Consider the following 21759-nt stretch of genomic DNA (forward strand, 5'->3'; position numbering starts at 1 on the left):
TCACAAATCGTCTATATGGATGAGCCCTATCATACTATCATCCATATATATTCTTAATGTTATACTATCAATCTATATGTGCCCTTAACATCATAAATGTCGCTTAAATTATTTTTCCCCTATAACCTCATTCATTTGAACTAAAATAACTATCAACTCACTATACCAATGTCCATTTATCTATGAAAACTTTACATAAATTTCACTAATTTATGAGCTAATTATTAAGATACATTCTAATTTGTAATATTACATATTTTATCAAATTTTGATATATTCAGACACATTCAGATATGTCTAGATACATGTATCTCATGATATATAATGTCAAAATTAGATGTAATTTATTCTAGTTACATTGTATCAAAGTGAATTTGATATAAGTAACAAATCTCGCTCGTCTCTCTCCCTATTTTAGTGTAACTGGTAGTAAAACTACATGTATCTAATTAAGTGTATCTTCCTTAATATATAAGTAGAAAACTCTTAATTAGTGGTAAAATAGTAATATTTTAAAAGTACAAATAATAATAATAATAATAATAATTGTGAAGTGTGTTTAATTATATAGATTCTCTTTTTATCCTTTTATCACTATCCAAAATCACTAATACTTTCGAGTAATCACACATGAAATTGAAATTAACCAAAAATGGTAGCAATTGGATATACTTTTAAACAAAACGAATATAAAATCAAAAGAAACAAAAAGATAATTAAAGGATAAAAAAGAATATTACTAAAAGTTAGTAATATTTTGGACTTTTGTTAACATGATTGAATTATATATAACCAAAAAAAAAAAAAAGACACGTGAAATGTGAGAAACAAAGACACTTGTGCTCCACGCGTTTCAAATTTAAAGATGACAATTTTTATCCTTTTATTATCTACACCACACGATAAATAATGACAAAAAATATTATAAAATTTTATAAATGTAATAATTTAAGAACCAAAAAAATTAAAATTCTTCAATAGTAACCAAAGTTGAAAAAAAAATGGCAACTCCAGAAGGAACAATCGAACCTTCAGCTCAACCGGCGCCGGCGCCGGAACCACCATCGGAGGAGGCGGTAGCTGCCGTTGTTGATGAAATACCTAAGGAACTCAAGGTAATAACCCTTTTCCCCCCTAAATTTTCATTCTGTTTCAATTTGTTTGTTCTATTTAGACTTGACATGAAATTTAAGAAATTAAACAATATATTGTACTTTATTATGGTTCATATATTAATATACTAAAATGCTCTTTAATTTTATGGTCGCAAGGTGAAAAAATTGTAATTAAAGAGTTGCTAAAGTCAATTAAACTCACTCAAATTTGACCTTAGTAGGCAAATAATCACTTTTAACTTTGAGTATGTATATCTAGACATCATCTAAGACACCTCTAAATTTATATGTTACATCAATGTCAGTGTTTAGTTGTCAGTCGACATCAAGTTGAGCCGTCTAGGCGTGCTTTTAAAAAATAATTTTAAATTTATTTGGTTTTGTCATTCTCTAAATTTCAATAATTTTGTAGGAGGAAAAGAAAGGAGGAGAAGGAGATCTGAAGGCAACCCTTTTGATATCAGGTGCTGTAGTAGCTGTGCTTGGTGCAATTTTTGCTATTTTTAAGAAGGTTAAAGGGTCTGCTTGAATTAATGCCTACTGAATTATTTTTAATTTCCCAATTTGCAACTGCATTTTGTAATTCCTTTTCTGTAAAGACCCTACTACTTTGAAGGGAAATAAATAAATTCCATTTGCTTTTATTGTAATGTTGTTCTTGTAGCATATGCTCTTGCAATCTAACTTTTTTTAATCAGAAAATCAGACCAACAAATAAGTATTGCAAAGTTGCAGACGTGCAGACAATGCCCTTATAAAATATGTGTGTAGAGTGGTTGAGTTGTCTGACAAAGTCGAACATTACACTTTATGCTAGTGTCCATCTAAGTTGCACTTAATCTACAAAAAGACGACAGCAATCAAAAAGCATATTAATAAATAAAAACAAAGATGTGCACAAAGATAGGGCAGATAGAAGATATCTGTTGTTTAACGACTGATTCTAAAGTCGAAGCAACTTCGTCACTATCGTGGGATAGTACCCATCAAGTGACAGCCCTTTCGGGGGTTCCTTAGAGATCGATTCACTCTGATTAGTCAAAGGTGAATGCCTAAGCTCTCACAATAATGGTGACAGATAATTAAAAAAAGAAGTGAAAACAAGAGAAGATTATGAGACCAAATCACACTAACCATGGATGGAAGCAGATGACAGTGAAAAAGAAACAACTACTATCCCAGACAGGTCGGGATGGACTGCATTCTTTCCATGGTATAAACAAGTAAAGGGGGGAATATATGAAACGAACCGAGGAAATTCTTCTCTAAAACGATGTGATCGTGTCAACGAAGCAACACACATAGAAGGTCATCCAGTTCAGCAGTTGTAAAATGTACACCAGTTCTGGAGATTTTTGTACATCCAGCTGGTGGAGAACCATACAGACGGAAAAGAGATTAGGGTACTGTTTTCGAAACAGGAGTTTGCTTTATTTTTTTTTGTCTTTTAAGGAGTTTGCTTATTAAGAGATACTTCAATCCTGTACTTCTTCTGCCTTCTTGTCCTTTGACAGCAAGTACCAACCCAAAGCACCAACACCAGTGATCAGTCCAGCTAGAACACCATAGTTGCGGTATTTGTCATCTGATACTCTGGATGTTGAAGACGCCTGGGCACTTGATGCAGCATCAGCTACTGACCCTGAGCCACCTGCAGCTTGTTCTTCTGGCTTGGGACCCTGAGGAATATTAATCATAACAGCAGAAATTTCAAGGGGTCAAAAGGGACTCGAGCTGGAGAAAATTCAAGAGACACAACAAATAGCCCCGGCAGTTTTTCTTTTTTTTTACCGTGAAGTGCATTAAGCTAAGAGCTTTTTAACGCGAAAGGTGCATTAAGCTAAGAACTTTTTAACACTTGACCTGGTTTAATATTGAAAACCATTGAACTAACGAGGGTCAACTTTAGAGTTATATCTTGGTCTATTGAATTGAGCGTTTTATTTCATTATCCATGTATTTCATTTCTTTATCCATGTATTTCATTTCTTTATCCAACCTCGTGTAAGTTAAATTTCTGAAGGTGATGAGCCCACTTCTATTTCAACTAAAGTCAGTTCAATGCTCATAAGAATTTTGAACATGTCAAGAGTCCTGACATTGCACAAGTAGGTCAGCCCACTTCCAAACTGGACAATTTCAAGTGAATCTTGAAATGATGGGTTCAATGCTCATAAGCAGTCAGTAACCTCTCCAAGCATCTTGAAATGATGGGTTCAATGCTCATAAGCAGTCAGTAACCTCTCCAAGCTATTATCAGAACCCCCAACCTGTCTGAAAGAGATGGCGACAACCTTAAGGACAAAGAGGCGATAACTGTTGGAGGGTATCTCATATCAACACATAAAATGGTAGGGAGGAGAGTATGACAAGCAACAATCTATAATAACATGGCAACTTATCACCGACTCGGTAGACTTCCTCTAAGATATACAAAATGGAATCAGCAAAAAGGTTATTCTGATAACACCAATTAATTTTCAGTAAACCCTAGTCTTAACCCGCTCTTTGTAGTTGTCAACTCTCAACCAACTAGTAAAATTATCAAGGGTGAAAAAACGCCTAAAGAGGAGACAAGGTGTTGGGTGGAAGGCTGAGCACAATGAATTGCTATATATATATAAATATAAATATATATGTATATATATATATCAAAAAGTCCCATACCTGGCGAGCAAGCTTCTCCAGCTTCTCTTTCTCCATTTTCTGTAATGTGAAAAAATTAACATTTAGATAAGCGAGAAAGCGGACTTGACGCAACATATCTCATGACTGAACACTACAGAAATCAGAACGAAGTGTCCACTTACACTTACAATTTATGATCCCAAAAACAGCAAAAGCGCAAAATAATCATGAAAGAATACCCAAGATTTACTATAATAGAATTGCCCCAAGACCCCTAAGAAAGAAGGTATACATACTACATGCAAATGCAAAGTAAGCAAAATGAGATCATGAGAAAATGGAACATCAAAAAGAAAGCAAAACCAGGATCCATTTTGCCAAAAAGAGATAATACACTAAGAAAATGCAAAATAATTTTCTGGGACTACCAAAATGAAACGAATACAGTCGCAGTAACTACACAAGACAGGTAAGTTACAAATCACAACTAAAGAGTTACCTTGATGTAGACATTTTCAGCAGCTTTTTCCTCCTCACTTAATACCTTGCCACTGCTAGAGAGCCTACGAGAAACATATCTGAAAGCATTCCTGGCTGCCATCTCAATTTTCTTCTCAAAATATTCCTGTCATTAACAAATCAAGCTACATTCAAATCAAATGGATATTGATGAATTTGAAGAGTTTAGAAACCATGTACATCCAATTAGGGTTAACTCCAGCATCATTCGAAATTTCTGTAATTATCAACCAGTCACTTGCCATAAGAAAATCAACTTTACAGGACAGCTAGGCCAGAGAAAAAAATGTGCAGCCAAATAACTGAGATAATGCTAATTCCCTATCTATTCATACAGAATCAATGACATTCACAGACAGATGGACCTACAGGATGTAGCCCTATCACAGGGAAACTGCATGTTCTTTCAAATAGCCTCGTCAGAACAAAAAAAGAATGTCAGACACCCATTCCTACACAACAGCTACTCAGCTAGTACAAATCCTGTTTCGAAAATCTATTTGGATGATCTAACAACACAAACGGCCCTAGTATTCATCACATATTTGACATATACTAATTCCGGATGGTCAAATGTGCAAAGGAGAACACACTTGTTACCACACTGACGATAATATTGTAATCATCAAAACCACAAACGACTGAGACTGACAAATACTTAGCATTCTGTTATCCTTACACTTAGAAACCTCCAAAAAAATTACATTGTTTTGTGCACCTATAATAATATAGTATGTATCTAACCAGCAGGAGAACCAATAAGCATATAAACAGAAAAATAAAACAATGCAGATTCACACAGCATAGAAACATCTCAAGAATTGGCAAACTGACAAATATCTTTTTGAGAAAGGTAACTTGTATTATAAACAAAAGAATACATAAGGAGTATTCTAGTAATACTTGCATCCAAAAGTTGCAAAAGGAAAAGAACTCCTACGGAGGTCATAAGAACTCTAAAATACTAGGAATATTCTCTGCATCTTGAGGATATTCATGTTTACACCAAAAAAAGAAAATAACCAGGCAATTCTGCTTCAAACTGACAAATATCTAGCATTACTATTATCTTTGCACTTACTAACTCCAACAAATTACACTGCTTTATGAACCTATAATAATATTGTATGAATCGGAGCTGACCATCTGGAAGAACCAACGAGCATAAATTCAGAAAAAATCAATGCAATATTTGATTCACACGACATAGAAATATCTCAGAAATTGTCAAACCAACAAACACCAAACATTCTATTTCCTTGCACTTAAAAAGATGGTGGTCTATAGTACCTACTTGTGTCTGGTGGGCTATTTGGAGAGAAAGAAACCTTAGGTGTCATGAGAATATTACTAACTCTATTCAGAAAGTTAAAGAAAATTGCATTAACATGTTGTTTTTTTGGTGTAAAGAAGATGGTATAGAAGAAGTAGAACAGCTGGTAGATTTCCTAGGATCTATGTAATTATGGTTTCAACTTGTAACTTTTTGGAGGTAGCCAGCATACCCTTAATGCTGAAGAATACAACTTTAACTTTTATCAAAAAAAAAAAAAAAAAAAACTTTCAAAATTTCAGACTGTTTTATGAAGCAATAATAACATAGGGTGAATCTAACCATCTGGAAGAACCAATAAGCATGCAAACAGAAATAATCAATGCAATATCAAAGGATTTCCAGAATGAAAAGCTTCACACAGCCATAGTACTCATCAGTATTTGACCTATACTAACTCCAATTGTGCAAAGGAGATCCCAAATTGTACCACACTGACGATAATTATTGTTATCAGAAAAACCATAACCATTTCAAACTGACAAATATTGGAATACTATTATTCCATTACCCTTGCACGTAAAACTTGCAGAAAATTATGCACCTATAGTAACAGAGTATGTATCTGACCATATAAACAGAGAAAAACAATGCAATATCTGATTCATAGTTCCATACGGCATAGAAACAGCTCACAATTTGTCACACTGACAAATACCTAACATTCTATTACCCTTGCACTTAAAAAGTTCCAAAAATTTATTGTTTCATGCACCTATAATAACACAATATGTATCTAACAATTTTGGAAGAACCAATAAGCATTCTATTATCCTTGCACTTAAAAACTCAGTGATATCTGGAGGATTTACAGAAATGAAATCTTCAAGACGACAAATACCTAGCATTCTATTATCCTTTCACTTTAGAAACTCAAAAAGTTTACACTGTTTGATGCTCATCTGGAAGAAGTAACGAGTGTATAAACATTAAGAAATAAGGTCAATAATATCTGAAGGATTTACATAAATGAAATCTTCAAACGGCATAGAAGCAGCTCACGAATTGTCAAACGGACAAATACCTAGCAATCTATTATCCTTGCACTTAAAAACTCAAAAAATTATACTGTTTAATGCTCATCTGGAAGAACTAACAAGCATATAAACATAAAAAAACAATGATATCTAAAGGATTCAGATAAATGAAATCTTCAAACGGACAAATACCTAGCATTCTATTATCCTTGCAGTTAAAAACTCAAAACATTTACACTGTTTAATGCTCATCTGGAAGAACTAAAAAGCATATAATCAGCTCACGAATAGGCAAACCGAAAAATCCTTGCACTCAAAAACTTCCAAAAAATTAACATTGTTTAATACTCATCTGGAAGAACTAATAAGCATATAATCAATAATATCTGAAGGATTTACAGAAATGAAATCTTCAGATGGCATAGAAGCAGCTCATGAATGTCGAACTCACAAATTACCTAGCATTCTGTTATCCTTGCAGTTAAAAAAAATTCAAAATATTTACACTGTTTAATGCTCATCTGGAAGAACTAATAAAAGCATATAATCAGCTCATGAATAATCAAACCAACAAATACTTGCACTCAAAACTTCCAAAATTTAAACTGTTTAATGCTAATCTGGAAGAACTAATAAGCCTATAATCAATGATATATGAGGGATTTACATAAATGAAATCTTCAAAGGCACAAACTGACAAAATACCTAGCATTCTATTATCCTTGCAGTTAAGAAATCAAAATATTCACACTGTTTAATGCTCATCTGGAAGAACAAATAAGAGCATACTATCAGCTCACGAATAGTCGAACCGAAAAATCCTTGAACACTACTCAATGCTCATCTGGACGAACTAATAAGCATAAAATCAATAATATATGAAGGATTTACATAAATGAAATCTTCAAAGGCATGGAAGCAGCTCACGAATGTCAAACTGACAAATTACCTAGCATTCTATTATCCTGCACTTAAATATTCAAAAATTAACACTGTTTATGCTCATCTGGAAGAACAAATAAGCATATAATCAATAATATATGAAGGATTTACAGAAATTCAAATCCTCAAACGGCATAAAAACAGCTGAAAACTGTCAAAACTCTACCGGCCAACCGCACCGTACCGCATCAAGTAATCGAACTACCGTGATGAAACCCTAACAATACGCCAACATACAGCCATTTTACATTGCATAAAAGCATAGTAATAGAGAGAGAGAAGTTTTCTCACCTCTGTTGTTTCGGTGTGTAAATCGCAAATGACGCTTTGCTGCCTGTAGGGGATTTATTTGCCCCCAACACAGCATTTCTAGTAGATTTTATTATGTGGGCCGTTGATATCCAATGGGTCAGGCCCACATTTGAGCTTGGGCCTTTCAGAGCTACATTTGTTGCTCTTTTTTAAAAAAGGGGAGTTTTCGCAAATAAACACTATAATAACTTAATTATCATAGCTATAGTTTGCATATTTACGGGTTATAGCTACAGTTTAAGTTGTCTCATTTGTATAATTCATGGGTGAGTTTGTATAATTTGCAGGTACGTTTGTATAATTGAGCTATTTTTGTATAAACTCGAAATAATGAATTTATACAAACATAAATATCTGAACTTTAAACAGTTATACAAATTATATTATACTTATACAAATTATATTATACAAATTTCGAATTATACAAACCAAAACACTGAGCCGCACAATTATAACTAAAAGTAGGATGCGAATTGTAATTAAGGTAAACTATAGTTATGTTAACTAATTAACTAGTATATGTTTGCTTATCCGCGTAATTTCCTCTTTAAAAATTACCGAATATAGGTGTATATTTTCGTATTATAATATTTTACAAATTATACACAACTTTAATTTTTAAGGAACTTCTGTCCTGGTATGTATAAATTTAATTGGTAAATAACAAAAAATTAAGATTAGTTCATTTGAAGAGCAAAGGTAAAATGTGTAATGGAAGTAGTTTTTTCCTCATTTAACAGTTTTGTATAATAATAGCCTTCGCGTAACATTTTTTTATTTTTTTTACAATTTCATAAGTTATGACAATGAGACATGATTTTAGAACGATCCTTAATTGACTTAATTTTAGGTATTCATGAGTCTTGTCAAATTTGCAAGGTTTGTTTTATTTACAAGCTATAACGGTACGTAACTATATATACAATATTCATTTTACCTATGTTTGATTCATCAATATTTTTTACATTTTAGTTAATTATTCACTAGTCTTTTCAGACTAACAAATTTTGTATACACTATTCTAATTTATGTTAATGAGACCTGCCGTTGTTATCTTTGGATGCATATAGTATAATATACGCTCCAGTATAATCTGTAAATCACACATGAAAGATAAATCACACTAGATAAGTATAATGTGACGAGCTCGGGAATTCAAAATTAAGCTCCCATTTGAATAATTCACAAGTTTTGTATGAGAAAGCCCAAAACTTTGAGATATTACAAACTCGACCCCTCTAAATCTGACGTGGACTCTCTCCAAGTTAGAATCCGACGTGTCAAATTAACATTGGCTCATTACATGTGTAACCCAAAAAGGAAATTAAAAAGCTCTTCACACTAAAATACACATGCCGTGCGTACGCCCTTATCCTACACCCACCTTCTTCACACAAAAAATTCCAAAAACAAAACCTCAAAAAAACCCCAAATATTATTTTTTTCTCCATTTTCACTGTCACCAGCTCTAATCTCACGCTCTAATGGCGGTGCGTGCAACAGTTACTCGGTTTCCGATTGACGTAGAGTCACTAGAGGAGTCAGGGCTACCGTGGGGTGTAACAGTTTCACCGTTTGCTGCAAAGGATGAGAATGGGAATCCACCGGTTTATGGATCGGAAGGTCACTTACTACCGCGATGTGAGAATTGTTGGGCTTACTATAATACATACTGTGAGCAAGAGCAGTGGGCTTGGACTTGTTCCCTTTGTGGTACACTCAATGGACTATCTTCTCAGTCTGTCAGTCGTTATTCTCAACCTGAATCTTGCCCGGAGAATATATCTTCCTTTATTGACCTTGAATTGCCCAGTAAGTGTGTAATTTAGACACCCTTTACTGTAAATCTGACTTTTGGGGACCCCTTTGATGTGAATTTTTGTATTTGATGACACCCTTTTATGTAGTTTTGGAAATTCAAATGTACCCATTTGATGTGAATTTTTGTATTTGAAAACACCCTTTTATGTTATTTTGGAAATTCAGATGCACCCTTTTGAATTTTGTTTGTTTTTTGATGGTGGTGCAGTAGAAGAATCTGAGGAAATGCAGGCACGGCCTGTTTATGTAGCAGCTGTTGATCTTGCTTGTAAGTTTCTGGGTTATTATTTTTGCTTTGATTTGATGTAAGGACTATTACATTGTTTCCTTTTGAGAGCATCGAAGAAATCTTTCTGACTTTGAGTTTTGCTGAAATTTTGTTTATTGATTGATAATTTGCTGAAATGTTTTATTTTAAGTTCAAAATGTGGTTTGTGATACTATTCTATGTAGTTTCCAAGTATAAAACTTTTATTTTGAAAAAGAAGTCAAGGTATTGACTGGCCGAAATCAACCAAAACTCAGTTGGTTTGTTGAGGTTTATGGGAATGGAGGTGCTGTGCCTTGTTCATTTTTTTAGAGAATTTGAAGTGCTGTGACTTGTTAGGAATTCGTAGAGGATGGATGCCACCCACATCTTAAAATTGAAGAAATCTAGAGACAAGATGCTTGCAAGCATTCCTCCATAGGTTTTATGCTTTAGTGTTATTGATGAAAACATAGATGAAGCTAAATCTTAACTAAGAGTTCATCGCTAATTTTTATTTGGCAAACTAGTTTGTTCAGTCATGGAAGAGAGATTCAATAATTTACATGAAGTATGATGTGAGTTTCTCTCTCACACATCTTTATATGTTAGTGTTGGTGCTTCTAAGATACAGTAGTTAACCTTCATTATATTCGGGGAAGAAACCTGTATTGGCTTGTATACTTTTCATGAATAACCTTTACTCCTACCAAGGATGTCTCACTTGTCATATTATTACATCTCAAATTGTTGTTCACTTTCATCATGTGGAGAACTTTCCATTGCTATCAGTTTTCCTATTAGATGTTATACATCAAAAGTTTGCAAGACCTCTTTTTTTTTTCTTTCCAAATTCAAAGTTACAAAAATAACTAGTTTACTTAGGTTCAGTTAATTTTAGGAATCACCTAGCATAAGAGTATTTGTTTCATAGCTTTATCAAGAATAAGGTATTCATTTGGTAGCTGTTTGGTTATTAGCTTATTTATTGAATACCGTATCCAAGTCATGTGGAAGAATGTCATATCATTATTATGGATAAAACATGTTCAGTTGTGCACATTGTTAAACTCAAAGTCTGGTCCAGCAATTTTAGAAACCACACAATGTAAAGTGCTCATTTCATACCTGTTTGTTATTGGCTTATTTGTTGTCATATTTCTGTCATGTGGACGAATGTAATATCACTCTATTATCATGCATGGATCAAGTGCTTTATTCTCAAAGTTTTGTTATGAATTTATCTCAATACTTGTTTGATTTGCCTTTGGTCTTGACGTGCTCAGTTAATTTCCCAAAAGAACTTAAGAGCTCGGTGATATTCAATCAGAAATTTTGTTACAGATTCTTGTTTCAGTGTGTAAGTCAAAATAGTTGAAACTCAAGTTAAAAGAAAAAGGTCAAAATAGTTGAAACTGGATTGTAGTCTCAAAGGCTAGATCAGCAGCAACATGTGGCTGAGAAGTTTCAGCTCAGAACATCATGCTATTTCCTTTTATCATGAGCACACTCAGGCACATATAATATTAATGCATATATGTGTATACACCATCATAGTTAAATTTTACCGACATCAATCTTCACTTTGCATACTGTATTTCTGTTGATCATTGAGAGCTATCTTAGGTTTTACAGTAAGAACTGATGTATTTTGTGGTAAGAAGATATGTAGAATGTTGCTATTATGAATTAACTGGTGTTAAGTTCTGATGCAGCATCGGAGGAGTTTTTGGAACTTGTTAAAAGTGCCCTTTTAGCTGCTTTAGAAGGTTGGTTATTGTTGAATCTTTTGAATATAAGTTTATACTCTGTACTGGAGGGAATTTAAAATTTTGTTTTCTTTTGTCTTTGGATCAAGCTCTTGGGCCTGGATCACTATTTGGCTTGGCCACATTCAGCCATAAAATAGGTTTGTATGATGTTCAGGGCCCCATTCCAGTGGTGAAGAATGTTTTCATTCCTTATGATTCTGATGGTACTCTGTCTATGGAACTTCAGGATGTCATGCCCCTATCTTCATTTTTAGCTCCAGTACGTTTGTTTAATTTCTTTGCCAATGCTTTTCTTTTTCTAGTTGAGTGTGAAGATGTTCCCTTTTTCAATGTCAAAATGGATGAGCATGCACTAGCCCTAAATCAGTGATTTATTGTAGGTGGATACCTGTAAGGACCGCATAGCGTCAGCACTTGAAACATTGAGGCCAACAACTTCATGGGAAAGGACATCAGGTGCAGGTCAAGGGTTAGATGGAGTTTTCCTGGGCGGAAGGGGTTTTGGATCTGCAATGGAAGCCCTTTTCAATTATATTGGATCAGAATATGGAAATACATTTGCATTAGGTATGACAATTTCACACTTCTGTCTTTGTGTCAGTTACAATGAATGATTCTTTCTTTGTGTCAGCTACAATGAATGATGCACCTCTAGTTAGGTTGGTTTCCATTACCGTTTGGATCAACCTTTTAAAAATGTGGACAGCAATATGAGAATATTTCCCCTAAATTCGTAGTTCCACAGTATCTTGCCCAAAGATATAATACTCAGTGTCTTTGTTGTTGTTTCCCCAATTGGATCAAAATGCAGCTAGAGTTTTTGCTTTTCTTTCTGGTGCTCCTGATATTGGAGCCGGCCAACTAGATACAAGACGGTATGGAGAGCAGTACGCTAGTAGACGAGAGGATGCAGATCGAGCTTTACTTCCCGAACAAACTCCGTTCTATAAAGATCTGGTACTAGCATAGTTTGTGAGTTATTTATTTTAGCTAATTTACATTTGAACATCAAGCATTAAAATATATTTCAATAGGCTGCCGTGGCTGTGCAATCAGGTGTTTGTGTAGACATATTTGCTGTGACAAATGAGTATACTGACTTGGCATCACTGAAGTTTCTGAGTATTGAGAGTGGAGGCTCCTTATTTTTGTATACGAGCACTGATGACTCCACACTTCCTCAAGACATGTGAGTATGCTACTTGCTATTGCTATGAATATGTAATGTAGGTGAATTTTGTAATCTAATTCATTCCTTAAGTCTGACTGCTCCCTCCACCACCCAAAAAAAGGGAAAAGGAAACCCACCGCCACAACACATCCCTCAAGTTTGTAATACTGTACTCAAAACCCCCCTTGATTAACTTTTCTCTCTCTTTTTGATGGACACACTGATTGCTTGTAATGAAAGTGTCCTGCTGGCCATAAAATCTAACCCAAAAAGTAGCGCTTTGGCTTTGCTTCACAAAGACAATATGCAGAATATTCAGTTGGGTCTTTCTTCTTGCCGAACAAGCTTTCTTGGTTTTAACTTTCACCAATATGCACACTTAGATTTCCCCTTGCTAATTTGTGGATGCATCAACTAGGATAGGATAGCACAAATTAGGGCATGAAATCCTAAGATCCTTCTTGATTTTAGCTTTTCCCCGTGATTGCGCATTGATTTTACTTCAAAGAGGACTCCTGAATAACGACGTGCTGGTAATTGCTTAAGTTGGATTTGCCTTTCAGGAAGCTGCTGCGATAATCTAGGGATGTGTCATATTCCTAGCTTTTTATTGTGGAGCTCTTTGTTATTTTAGTTTTATTTGATCTTATAAGGATGGTACGCTGTGCTGCTCCTGGAGTTTTTTCGTCTTTTCTGTTTATTGAGTGGCTATATTTTTCTTCTAATAGGTGTTCTTATGGCAAGGAAAACAGGCATCTGGCTTTCGGTTTAACCAACTCAGAGCACTTTTTCACTTTTTAACAGTTTCTTTCTCTTTCTTGTGTTGGGGATTAGTGTATAATTTTTTTATTACATATCTTTTCAGTTTTAGCGGGTGCTTAGTGCACCGGGCTACCCTTTTCTTTTTATCTGACTTCCAGTTTTAGTGTTGTTCTACATGTCCCCACAGGATTTCAGATGGTGAATTGGTGATTCTTATATGTAAATAATAGATGGCAGTTTGTTTGGGAAACATAAATCCTCAAATTTAAATCAGATATGTATGTAACAGCTAAAGTAAAGAAAAATAAAATAAAAGAGAAAGCAGGAGAGCATTTTCTGAGAACTAGGTGTTTTTCCTGTATATTTCCTGTTAAGTTTTGCGAATCTGAGGGATTTCGTTAATGGGATGTTGATATGAAGGATGTTAGTAAGCCTTAGGTGATGCCTGAAGGATTAATTTGGTCGAAGACTTGTCGTTGACGGGTCATTTATTGAGTAAATAACTGGTTGTTAGCAGTATACAGATTTACACATTAGTAAGAACCATTTTTCTTGTTTTTCCTGAGGTTACATTAATCTGTTTACATAACACTAGAATGATATTCTGACAGGTACCGCATGTTAAGTCGACCATATGCTTTTAATTGTGTCTTAAGGCTGAGGACTTCGTCTGAATTCCAGCAGAGTCATTCTGTAAGATTTCTTCTAGTATTTTTTCCCACTGGTTCTTATTCTACTATTTTGATTGGCTCATAAGAATTGCACTATTTCCCAACAGTATGGGCATTTCTTCCCAGATCCACAATATGAAAATGTCCAACACATAATTTGTTGTGATTCTTTCGCTACATATGCCTATGATTTTGAATTTGCGAATAATTCTGGATTTTCCAGGTAATACATCTTCTATCTCTTGTCTCCTTTTCCAAATTAAGTTTTATGCTCATTGTTTTATTTTACACAAAGATTACATGGAACTATGTTTGGCTAGATAATTGATACTTCATCTCTTTGCATTAGAAACCACATTTGATTAAAGTAGTGCTATTGGCCCCTTTAGTGAAGCTGTATGTTGGCCTTACTGACGTTTCTGAAGTATTGTTTTCTCCATTCCAATATCTCTGACACTTCTGATTTTGGTACATTTCGAAACGTTTGACATGGTTCTAAAATAACATTGTGTATATAACTTAGACTAGTTCGACAAATTATATTCACTAACAATTTAAATTCAATATAGGATGTAAGGTTCTCTCAAAAACCAGACTCTGTGTTTTGGAAAAAAGTAATAAATTTTATTAAATATATGGGCACAAAACCACTTGTATCAAGAAGTATACCAAAAGTAGGAAACTTACAAAACGATATGATTTTCTATGTTGACACAATTTCTTATACAAAAGGAATCTCATGGGTGCACCAAAAGAAGATATTCCTTTGTTCCTTTTTATTTTTCATGGTTTCCCTTTTTAGGGTCAAACGATAAGAAGTTAAGAACTTTGACTAACATTTTAAGATGTATTTTTTCATCTAATTGATATGCAAAAAATTGCAATCTATAGTATTTCTCGTAGAGTTTTTGAATATGTAAATTTTTAGTTTAAAATATTGAATCAAGGTAATTTAATTTAGCATTGAAAATTAGTCAAATTGACTTTCGAAAAGCGCAACATGACAACTAAAAGGGAACGAAGGGAGTACATGATAAGAGGCTATTCCTCAATTGTACAAAGTTTCTATACTTTCAACAACTCTACTATTCCTTCCTTCCAAAGAATCCACCAAGTGTGGAACAGTGTTCCATGCCTTGTGTCTCCACATCCACCTACCATAATTCCAACTGACCAATATATGCTGTGATATTATACATGTTGAACACTATTACCTTTGTCAAAAAAAATAAATTATACATGTTGAACATCTGATGCGGTCGCAGACTATCGCAATTTGGAGGATTACCAAGCTGGAAGTGAGTAGGTAAAAGATGTAGAAAACTGTTCTTAAAATATCATTACAAAACATCAAAATCTCTTTCTTTTTTTTGGTTGTAAAGGAATTATTTGTTGCATAGATTTGGGAAGTCTGAAATATACATGTATTAGCTTTATGTAAAGCAGAACCATCTTCATTGTGTTAATAAAGTTATCTGATTATCAAAAAATAAGTTTGGTAGATACATACTGATAACTATATCATTTTCAAAGTTCATTTATTTTCTTTATTTTCTGCTCTGGACCAATTTCTTTATGTGTTCCCAGTTCCACTGCATCTAGTAAGCATTATTTTTGCCGATGTCAGTGAAAATCATTTGTGTGAGCCAGATATTTATGAATAACACAAGAATGGTTTTCTTCTGCAGGCATACTTCAGAATTGCCTATGCTGCAAATTGCTTTTCAGTATACTGTTGTTGTCCCACCAGATGAACTTGCAAATGCAGGATCAAATACTACAACAAGGTAACAGTGTTCTTACTAGAGGCCTTTTTGCTGCTTTACTACCTTTCAGGTAGCAGTGACCATCAACTAGCATGTTTCTTATTTATTTATTTATTTATAAATATGAGTATTGATTCACCTAGTAGAACTCAAAAAACCAAGAACCATAAAGTATGTCATTATATTTTGAATTTGGACAAGTGGCTGGGCAGAAGTTTGGTTCTAGTTTACCCTTGGTGGTTGGGTGCTTAAATGTTTTAGCCGTGGATATTTGAAGAGCCACCTATTATATATGGTGTTTGGTACCTCTTAGCTTCCCAATGTAAAAGTTGATTCAATTTAAAATTATGCAAGTGAAATTACTTATGACAGCAAATGGATGGTGGCTCTAGAAGTAGAGAATTCTGGAATTAATGTTTGTCGGAATTGCAGTTGGATCTGACCATTTCTTAGTTGTGTTGCATTACTCTAGTTTCTCTTTACTTTCTTTTTCTTCTTTAATTCTAAAACATTTTCTATAATTTATAGTTCTCTAGCTTTGAGCCAGGAAAAACTCCTTTTGCTGTTCTTTTTCTGATGGATACCCTTTGAATCATCTTCTATTAGATATGCTCTAAGCAGTGGATGTGTTGTGCAGAGCAAAGCATTCTCTCAAAAAGAGATTAAGGATTCGAACTCTTCAGTTTGGAGTAGGTCATAGCATAAATGAGATTTATGACTGTGTTGATTCTGAAGTGGTGCTTTCATTACTTGTCCACAAGGTATGTCTTACTTGGCTTCATGTTTCACTTTAACGCAAATTCATCAGGGCTATTAACTGGACTAACTGATCTGTAGAAGTGAAGATACAGCAACTTATGATGAACTTGCTGCACTTTTGGTAGTTTACCTATATGCATTATTTGAAAATCTCACGAACTGTTTGATCAGTTGGAAACTAGACTTCAAGAGTTCAATTTTTATTCCAATATTACAACAAAATTCGTTCTAGATTATACCTATTAATGCATTGATATCACAATCTGGCAGATTGATTACAAACTTCACAAAAAAAATTCTCTGTCATAGGCAAAAATATGATAAAATGAGTGTTACTCTTTTAAAATGAGAGGAACTCTTGAAATACCACAAATCAAGTTGTAAGCTAAAAGTATTTGGTAGAGTATTAGATATATCTGTATAAGATCAAACATATCATGTCTCTCCTTGTTTGGTTTATATACTATAGTTGCCCCATTTTTATTCATATACCAAATCATGCTTTCTGAATTGCAGGATAAGTTTACTCTTTACTTGTGCTGAATAATTCTCCTTGTTCTCAGGTTATTCTAGCCTCGTTGGAGCAAGGCGTTCGAGAGGGCAGAATGTTACTTCATGATTGGCTTGTTATTCTTACGGCTCAGTATAATGATGCTTGCAAACTTATTCAGTCTGGGCATGGAGGTTCAAGTGGCGTTCACATTGATGTTGCATTTTCCCAATGTCCTCAACTGCAGCCTTTACCCCGCTTGGTTTTTGCTCTATTACGAAATCCTCTTCTCCGTTTACACGAAGAAGGCGTGCATCCTGACTACCGAATATATCTTCAGTGTCTTTCTAGGTATTGATATATTCCAAGTGGGTTATTTTCTTAATTAGCTCATAAGATTAGAGTTTCAGCTCTTTAATTCCTTGTTTTTTTTGGGGGGTTGGGGGTTGGGGGGAGGGGTAGTGGGGGTTATATTGGATATGGGGAAGAGATTATGACATTGGAATAAACTAATTTAGCTACTGAATACTTGTTTTTAAGTTTCAACTGGAAATAAGATATGCAGAATGCATTCTTAGGTAACTGTTGTTTGGAAACTAAGGGAAGCAAAAGAAAAGGAAAGTAGAAAGAAGGAAAAGAGGAGCAAGGAACTGATTTATGACCTGAAAGGCTGCTAGCAGAAGCAATGTGAGAAGGGAGCGTTTAGACAACAAATTTTGAAAAAAAGGGAGGAGGTTTTAGACAAATCTGATCTATGACAATGGGATAAGATGGCAGTATGCTTTTTGAAGTTGGAGTTCAGTGTTTTATGAAGGAACTATATCAGAGAGTTTTAAGACCTCCGAGGAAAGAGCAAGAGAGTGAGGAACAACCTTAGTCTAAGGAAAAGGCCAAAGGGGACAGAAGGCGAAATTATCTCTCCACTTCTTTGCTTTAAGCCAAACATGAGAAGGGAAAGTCTTGTAGTTCTCTCTTCCCTTCTCCAGTTTACAAAAGCATGGTTATGAAAATATTATGCATGAGTGGACTTGTCATATAATTCGTTGGGTAAGTTTTCATATACATTTAAGGATATCTTTCTATGTAACTTTTGGGATTTGAACATGTAAGTCTCTTCAAGTATTCTACTGAAAGAGGTATCTGGCAATACTTCAAAAGTCTGGATTAAAGGGATCAAGGTTCTTTCAAGTATAATTTTTTTTAGCACTACACCTCATTTAGTATGGTCATGGACATAGACACATAGTGATACCCAAACTTTTTTTTCCGTTCACAAGGACACAAAGTTCTGCATTATCTTGTGATCTAGTAAAAGATGAACTATCATCTCTGGAGTGACACGTGTAGTATTTACGTCTTACTCCAAAAGATTTGGTCAAATAGAGATGGCACCTTATTTCGGTGTTCTACTTAAAACATCTCTTCAACAGTTCATTGGGTCTTTTTATAATGGTGGTATACATACATAAGAGAACTTTATATGTTGTCTCTGGAGTGCACACAATCACAGTATCTGTCACTACATAAAAAGATAAAAGAAGAGAAAGAGGAAATATGGCCTTTCAACTTATGTTTAAATGCTGACCGTGACTCCTTATATAGTGATATTTTGTTTTGCTGTCAATTTTTGGGGGGTGATAGGTGGTAAATCTTATTGTTAACGACTTTGGACTTTTGATGCAGTGCACTAGAACCTTCTTCTCTTAGTCGTGCTGTATATCCATTGTTAACCTCATATGCCTCACCGGATAAGCAAGCATATCCTCGACATTCCCTGAGCCGAGCTGCGCTGATTACAAGTGGCAGTCCAATATTTTTCCTTGATGCATTCACAAATCTCATTGTGTTCTATTCCTCGACAGCAGACCCTTCACTTCCGTTTCCGCCACCTCAGGACTGTAAGTAACAAATATCTTCTTACAGTTTCATTAGGTATCACTGGAACCTTATTGTGGGTGCATTTTTGAGATGTGAAACTTTGATGTTGATAACCAGGTTTACTGAGAACAACAATAAACAAGCTGAAGCAAGAGAGGTGTATCACACCAAAACTTTCATTTATCAAGGGAGGGCAGGATGATGCAACGGCGTTTGAGAATTATCTGATAGAGGAACAAGATGTTGAAGGAAGCGGCTTTACTAGTGTCATGGGTTTCGTTTCATTCCTCGAGGAGATTAACCAAAGCACATTGGAGTACTTGAAATAAGTTGTGCATCCATCTTTCAACACCACAGGTTATGACAGGAAGCAGGTACCTCCAAACTCACTGTACAATTCGACCAGAAACAGTTGTATCATCGACAACCAATGAACAAGTGCAAACTTTTGCAACAAAGGGTTACATGTAGCATCACAGCAAGCATTTCTGACTTACTCAGAGCAGTTGTACCGATGTCACCTCCCAAGACCGTATCGTTATATGTTTCCCAGTTCAGCTTTAGACGGTAGATTTGCTCATTCAAAATTTGTACCAGAAGCTGGCTCAAACTTTTATCTTTTTCTTGGGTTAGTACCTTAAATATAGAATAAATAGCTGTGTTTTGAACCAGAATTTTGTTGTTTGTCAGGTTTTCTGTTGTTTTCTCAATTCACACATTTGGTTCTGTTGGTGCATTGGCATATGCAAATTGAATGTAATTCTTTTCTCCTTCTGTTGACCTATGTTTTTGTTCTTGTGAAGTACAAAGTTCAGTGTTCAAACTATCTAGTTTGAATTAGCAATGAATCCGTGTCGGCAAGTCTCACTTTTGGTGGGTAAAATGCTTTCTATCAAAGGCGATTATTTCATTTTCCGGACTCAAACTTGAAGGCTTCAATTGTACTTACCACCATCTTTATAATCAATCTGAAGTGACAAGTTCAGTGTTGTGGAAAAACCAAGTTTTCTACACCGGATGATTTTTACAATAATGGTTTTGTAGATGAGGTCGTTTTCAAGTAGTGTCCGATCAGTTATGTGTTAATCAATATTCAATTGATTGGTCTAAGGTTATCGACAAAAGAGATTTGTCTATGCCACTTGTTTCTTTGTCCAAATTGCTTTTAATTTGTCTAACCCACTTTTTTTTTTCTACGTGAGCTTCAAAAATATCGTTTGGGCTGAGCTTACTACTTGGATGCTTTCCGTAATTATCCGCTACGTATGGCTATTCAGCGTTTACCGTGGACACAATAACTGATACATCAGAGGTGCATCCTTCCCAGTTCTCTCGTTTTAGGTAAAGCTCCTATTAATGCACTAATGCCCACACTAGATATGAACCGAACTGTTTTAGGTTCGAGATCGGTAACTGATACACCAAAGGTGCATCCTTCCCAGTTCTCTCGTTTTAGGGAAAGTACCTATCAATGCTCTAATGCCGACACTAGATATGAACCGAACTGTCTCAGGTCCAAAATCGGTCCGATGATCAAGATACACTAGATGTGAATCCTTCCCGATCCGAGCGCCCACACCAAATTTATGAACTGAATTGTCTTAGGCCCGAGATTGGTCCAAGGATTAACTATCTTGAATTTTTGACTTCGCTTATCTAATGAGTAAATATTCGATTTTAATAATTTTGACTTTTGACCTTGAACGTTTTTCGTATTTTGTTTTTGTTGGGCTTTGCTCACACAAATGGATGATTGGACTTATATCAAACTTACACAAAGCCCACAAAAATTCTCTTTCAATAAATTCGAACCCCAAACTATACTGCTTCTTCTTCTTCAGCAACCTTGCAAATTCTCCGGTCAATTTTCCGGCGATCTAGTTGTAAGTTCACTTCTCTTCCGATTGCCATGATAAACCCTAATCCCTAAAACATTTTTGTTATGATTATGCATGTGCTTTCAGTATTCTTGTGTCTCCACTCTCCATCGAACTTTTTTTTTTCCTCACATTTGTTGAGTTAAAATTTGTTATTTTTGTGGACGATTCTACATTGCATCCATGATAGACAGTTGATTAAAGCTGTGTTTGTATTTAGAAAAAGTGAGTTGTGAAATGCCTAATACCTGTTTGGTAAAATGCCTCAATAATCTGTTTGATTTTGGTTTGAAATGCCTACTCCTCATTTGCTTTCATGTGATTTTGTTGTCTCGGAAATGCATGACCGAGTATGAAAATGTGATGAATTGAACTTTATACAGTGATGACATGTGGAATTTTAACTGAAGTATTATGAATTTGGTTTAATACTTTGATAATTTGGTCCTCATTTGCACCGAATTAGTTTGGTTGGGTGTTCGGTGCACACTTTTTCTAATCCGAAGAACCGAACGCCCACCCCTTCGTGAGCATTTTCTATATAATCTAATAAAACACTATTGGGTGGGATAGGGTGGGGAGTGGGGTTCGGGGGTGGTGTGGGGTGGGATGGTCAAGAGATGGAAGGTTGGGTGGGTGGGGAGTAGACTATAATGAACTTGGAATGTTATATTGAACATGTTTTCCCTAGTTTAATTGAGGAAGTCGGTTTCCTCGTA

At 34.9% G+C, this 21759-nt stretch overlaps 2 protein-coding genes and 1 long non-coding RNA gene across 4 annotated transcripts; 2 read left to right on the plus strand and 1 right to left on the minus strand.

Moving 5' to 3' along the window:
* Positions 1-931: 931 nt before the first annotated feature.
* LOC125818039 (uncharacterized) lies at positions 932-1761 on the plus strand. Its single transcript, XR_007442338.1, has 2 exons — positions 932-1115; positions 1528-1761. It is a non-coding gene; the product is annotated as an uncharacterized LOC125818039 (long non-coding RNA).
* A 601-nt stretch (positions 1762-2362) lies between these two features.
* LOC125818303 (uncharacterized protein At2g27730, mitochondrial) lies at positions 2363-4387 on the minus strand. Its single transcript, XM_049497846.1, has 3 exons — positions 4243-4387; positions 3783-3821; positions 2363-2794 (listed from the first exon to the last, which is right to left on the minus strand). Exons 1-3 carry the CDS (start codon positions 4342-4344, stop codon positions 2591-2593), a joined length of 345 nt encoding a protein of 114 aa, XP_049353803.1. The 5' UTR covers positions 4345-4387; the 3' UTR covers positions 2363-2590.
* A 4862-nt stretch (positions 4388-9249) lies between these two features.
* Positions 9250-19928, plus strand: LOC125818030 (protein transport protein SEC24). 2 transcript variants are annotated; one of them, XM_049497535.1, is made up of 14 exons: positions 9250-9638; positions 9856-9915; positions 11610-11663; positions 11753-11925; positions 12047-12233; positions 12478-12623; positions 12701-12855; positions 14211-14292; positions 14378-14493; positions 15959-16052; positions 16672-16797; positions 17359-17636; positions 18969-19183; positions 19281-19928. In XM_049497535.1, the coding sequence occupies exons 1-14, from the start codon at positions 9311-9313 to the stop codon at positions 19490-19492; spliced, it is 2226 nt and encodes a 741-aa protein (XP_049353492.1). In that variant the 5' UTR covers positions 9250-9310; the 3' UTR covers positions 19493-19928. The 2 variants fall into 2 exon arrangements, with proteins under 2 accessions (XP_049353492.1, XP_049353491.1); XM_049497534.1 differs by having other exon boundaries at positions 9251-9638; positions 15959-16057; positions 16674-16797.
* Positions 19929-21759: the final 1831 nt, after the last annotated feature.

This window comes from Solanum verrucosum, unplaced genomic scaffold, assembly GCF_900185275.1.
Source record: "Solanum verrucosum unplaced genomic scaffold, falcon-dt-bn FXZP01000253.1, whole genome shotgun sequence".
NCBI classification, from domain to species: Eukaryota; Viridiplantae; Streptophyta; class Magnoliopsida; order Solanales; family Solanaceae; genus Solanum; species Solanum verrucosum.

What these genes read in the sequence shown, in the direction of transcription:
- LOC125818030 (XM_049497534.1), top strand. Translation starts at nt 9,311, where the DNA reads ATGGCGGTGCGTGCAACAGTTACTCGGTTTCCGATTGACGTAGAGTCA. An exon ending in TTTCATTACTTGTCCACAAG is followed by an intron (nt 16,798 to 17,358) that starts GTATGTCTTACT and finishes CCTTGTTCTCAG; the next exon opens with GTTATTCTAGCCTCGTTGGA. An exon ending in GTTTCCGCCACCTCAGGACT is followed by an intron (nt 19,184 to 19,280) that starts GTAAGTAACAAA and finishes GTTGATAACCAG; the next exon opens with GTTTACTGAGAACAACAATA.
- LOC125818303 (XM_049497846.1), bottom strand. Translation starts at nt 4,344, where the DNA reads ATGGCAGCCAGGAATGCTTTCAGATATGTTTCTCGTAGGCTCTCTAGC. An exon ending in CTGAAAATGTCTACATCAAG is followed by an intron (nt 3,822 to 4,242) that starts GTAACTCTTTAG and finishes TTCACATTACAG; the next exon opens with AAAATGGAGAAAGAGAAGCT. An exon ending in TGGAGAAGCTTGCTCGCCAG is followed by an intron (nt 2,795 to 3,782) that starts GTATGGGACTTT and finishes AATATTCCTCAG; the next exon opens with GGTCCCAAGCCAGAAGAACA.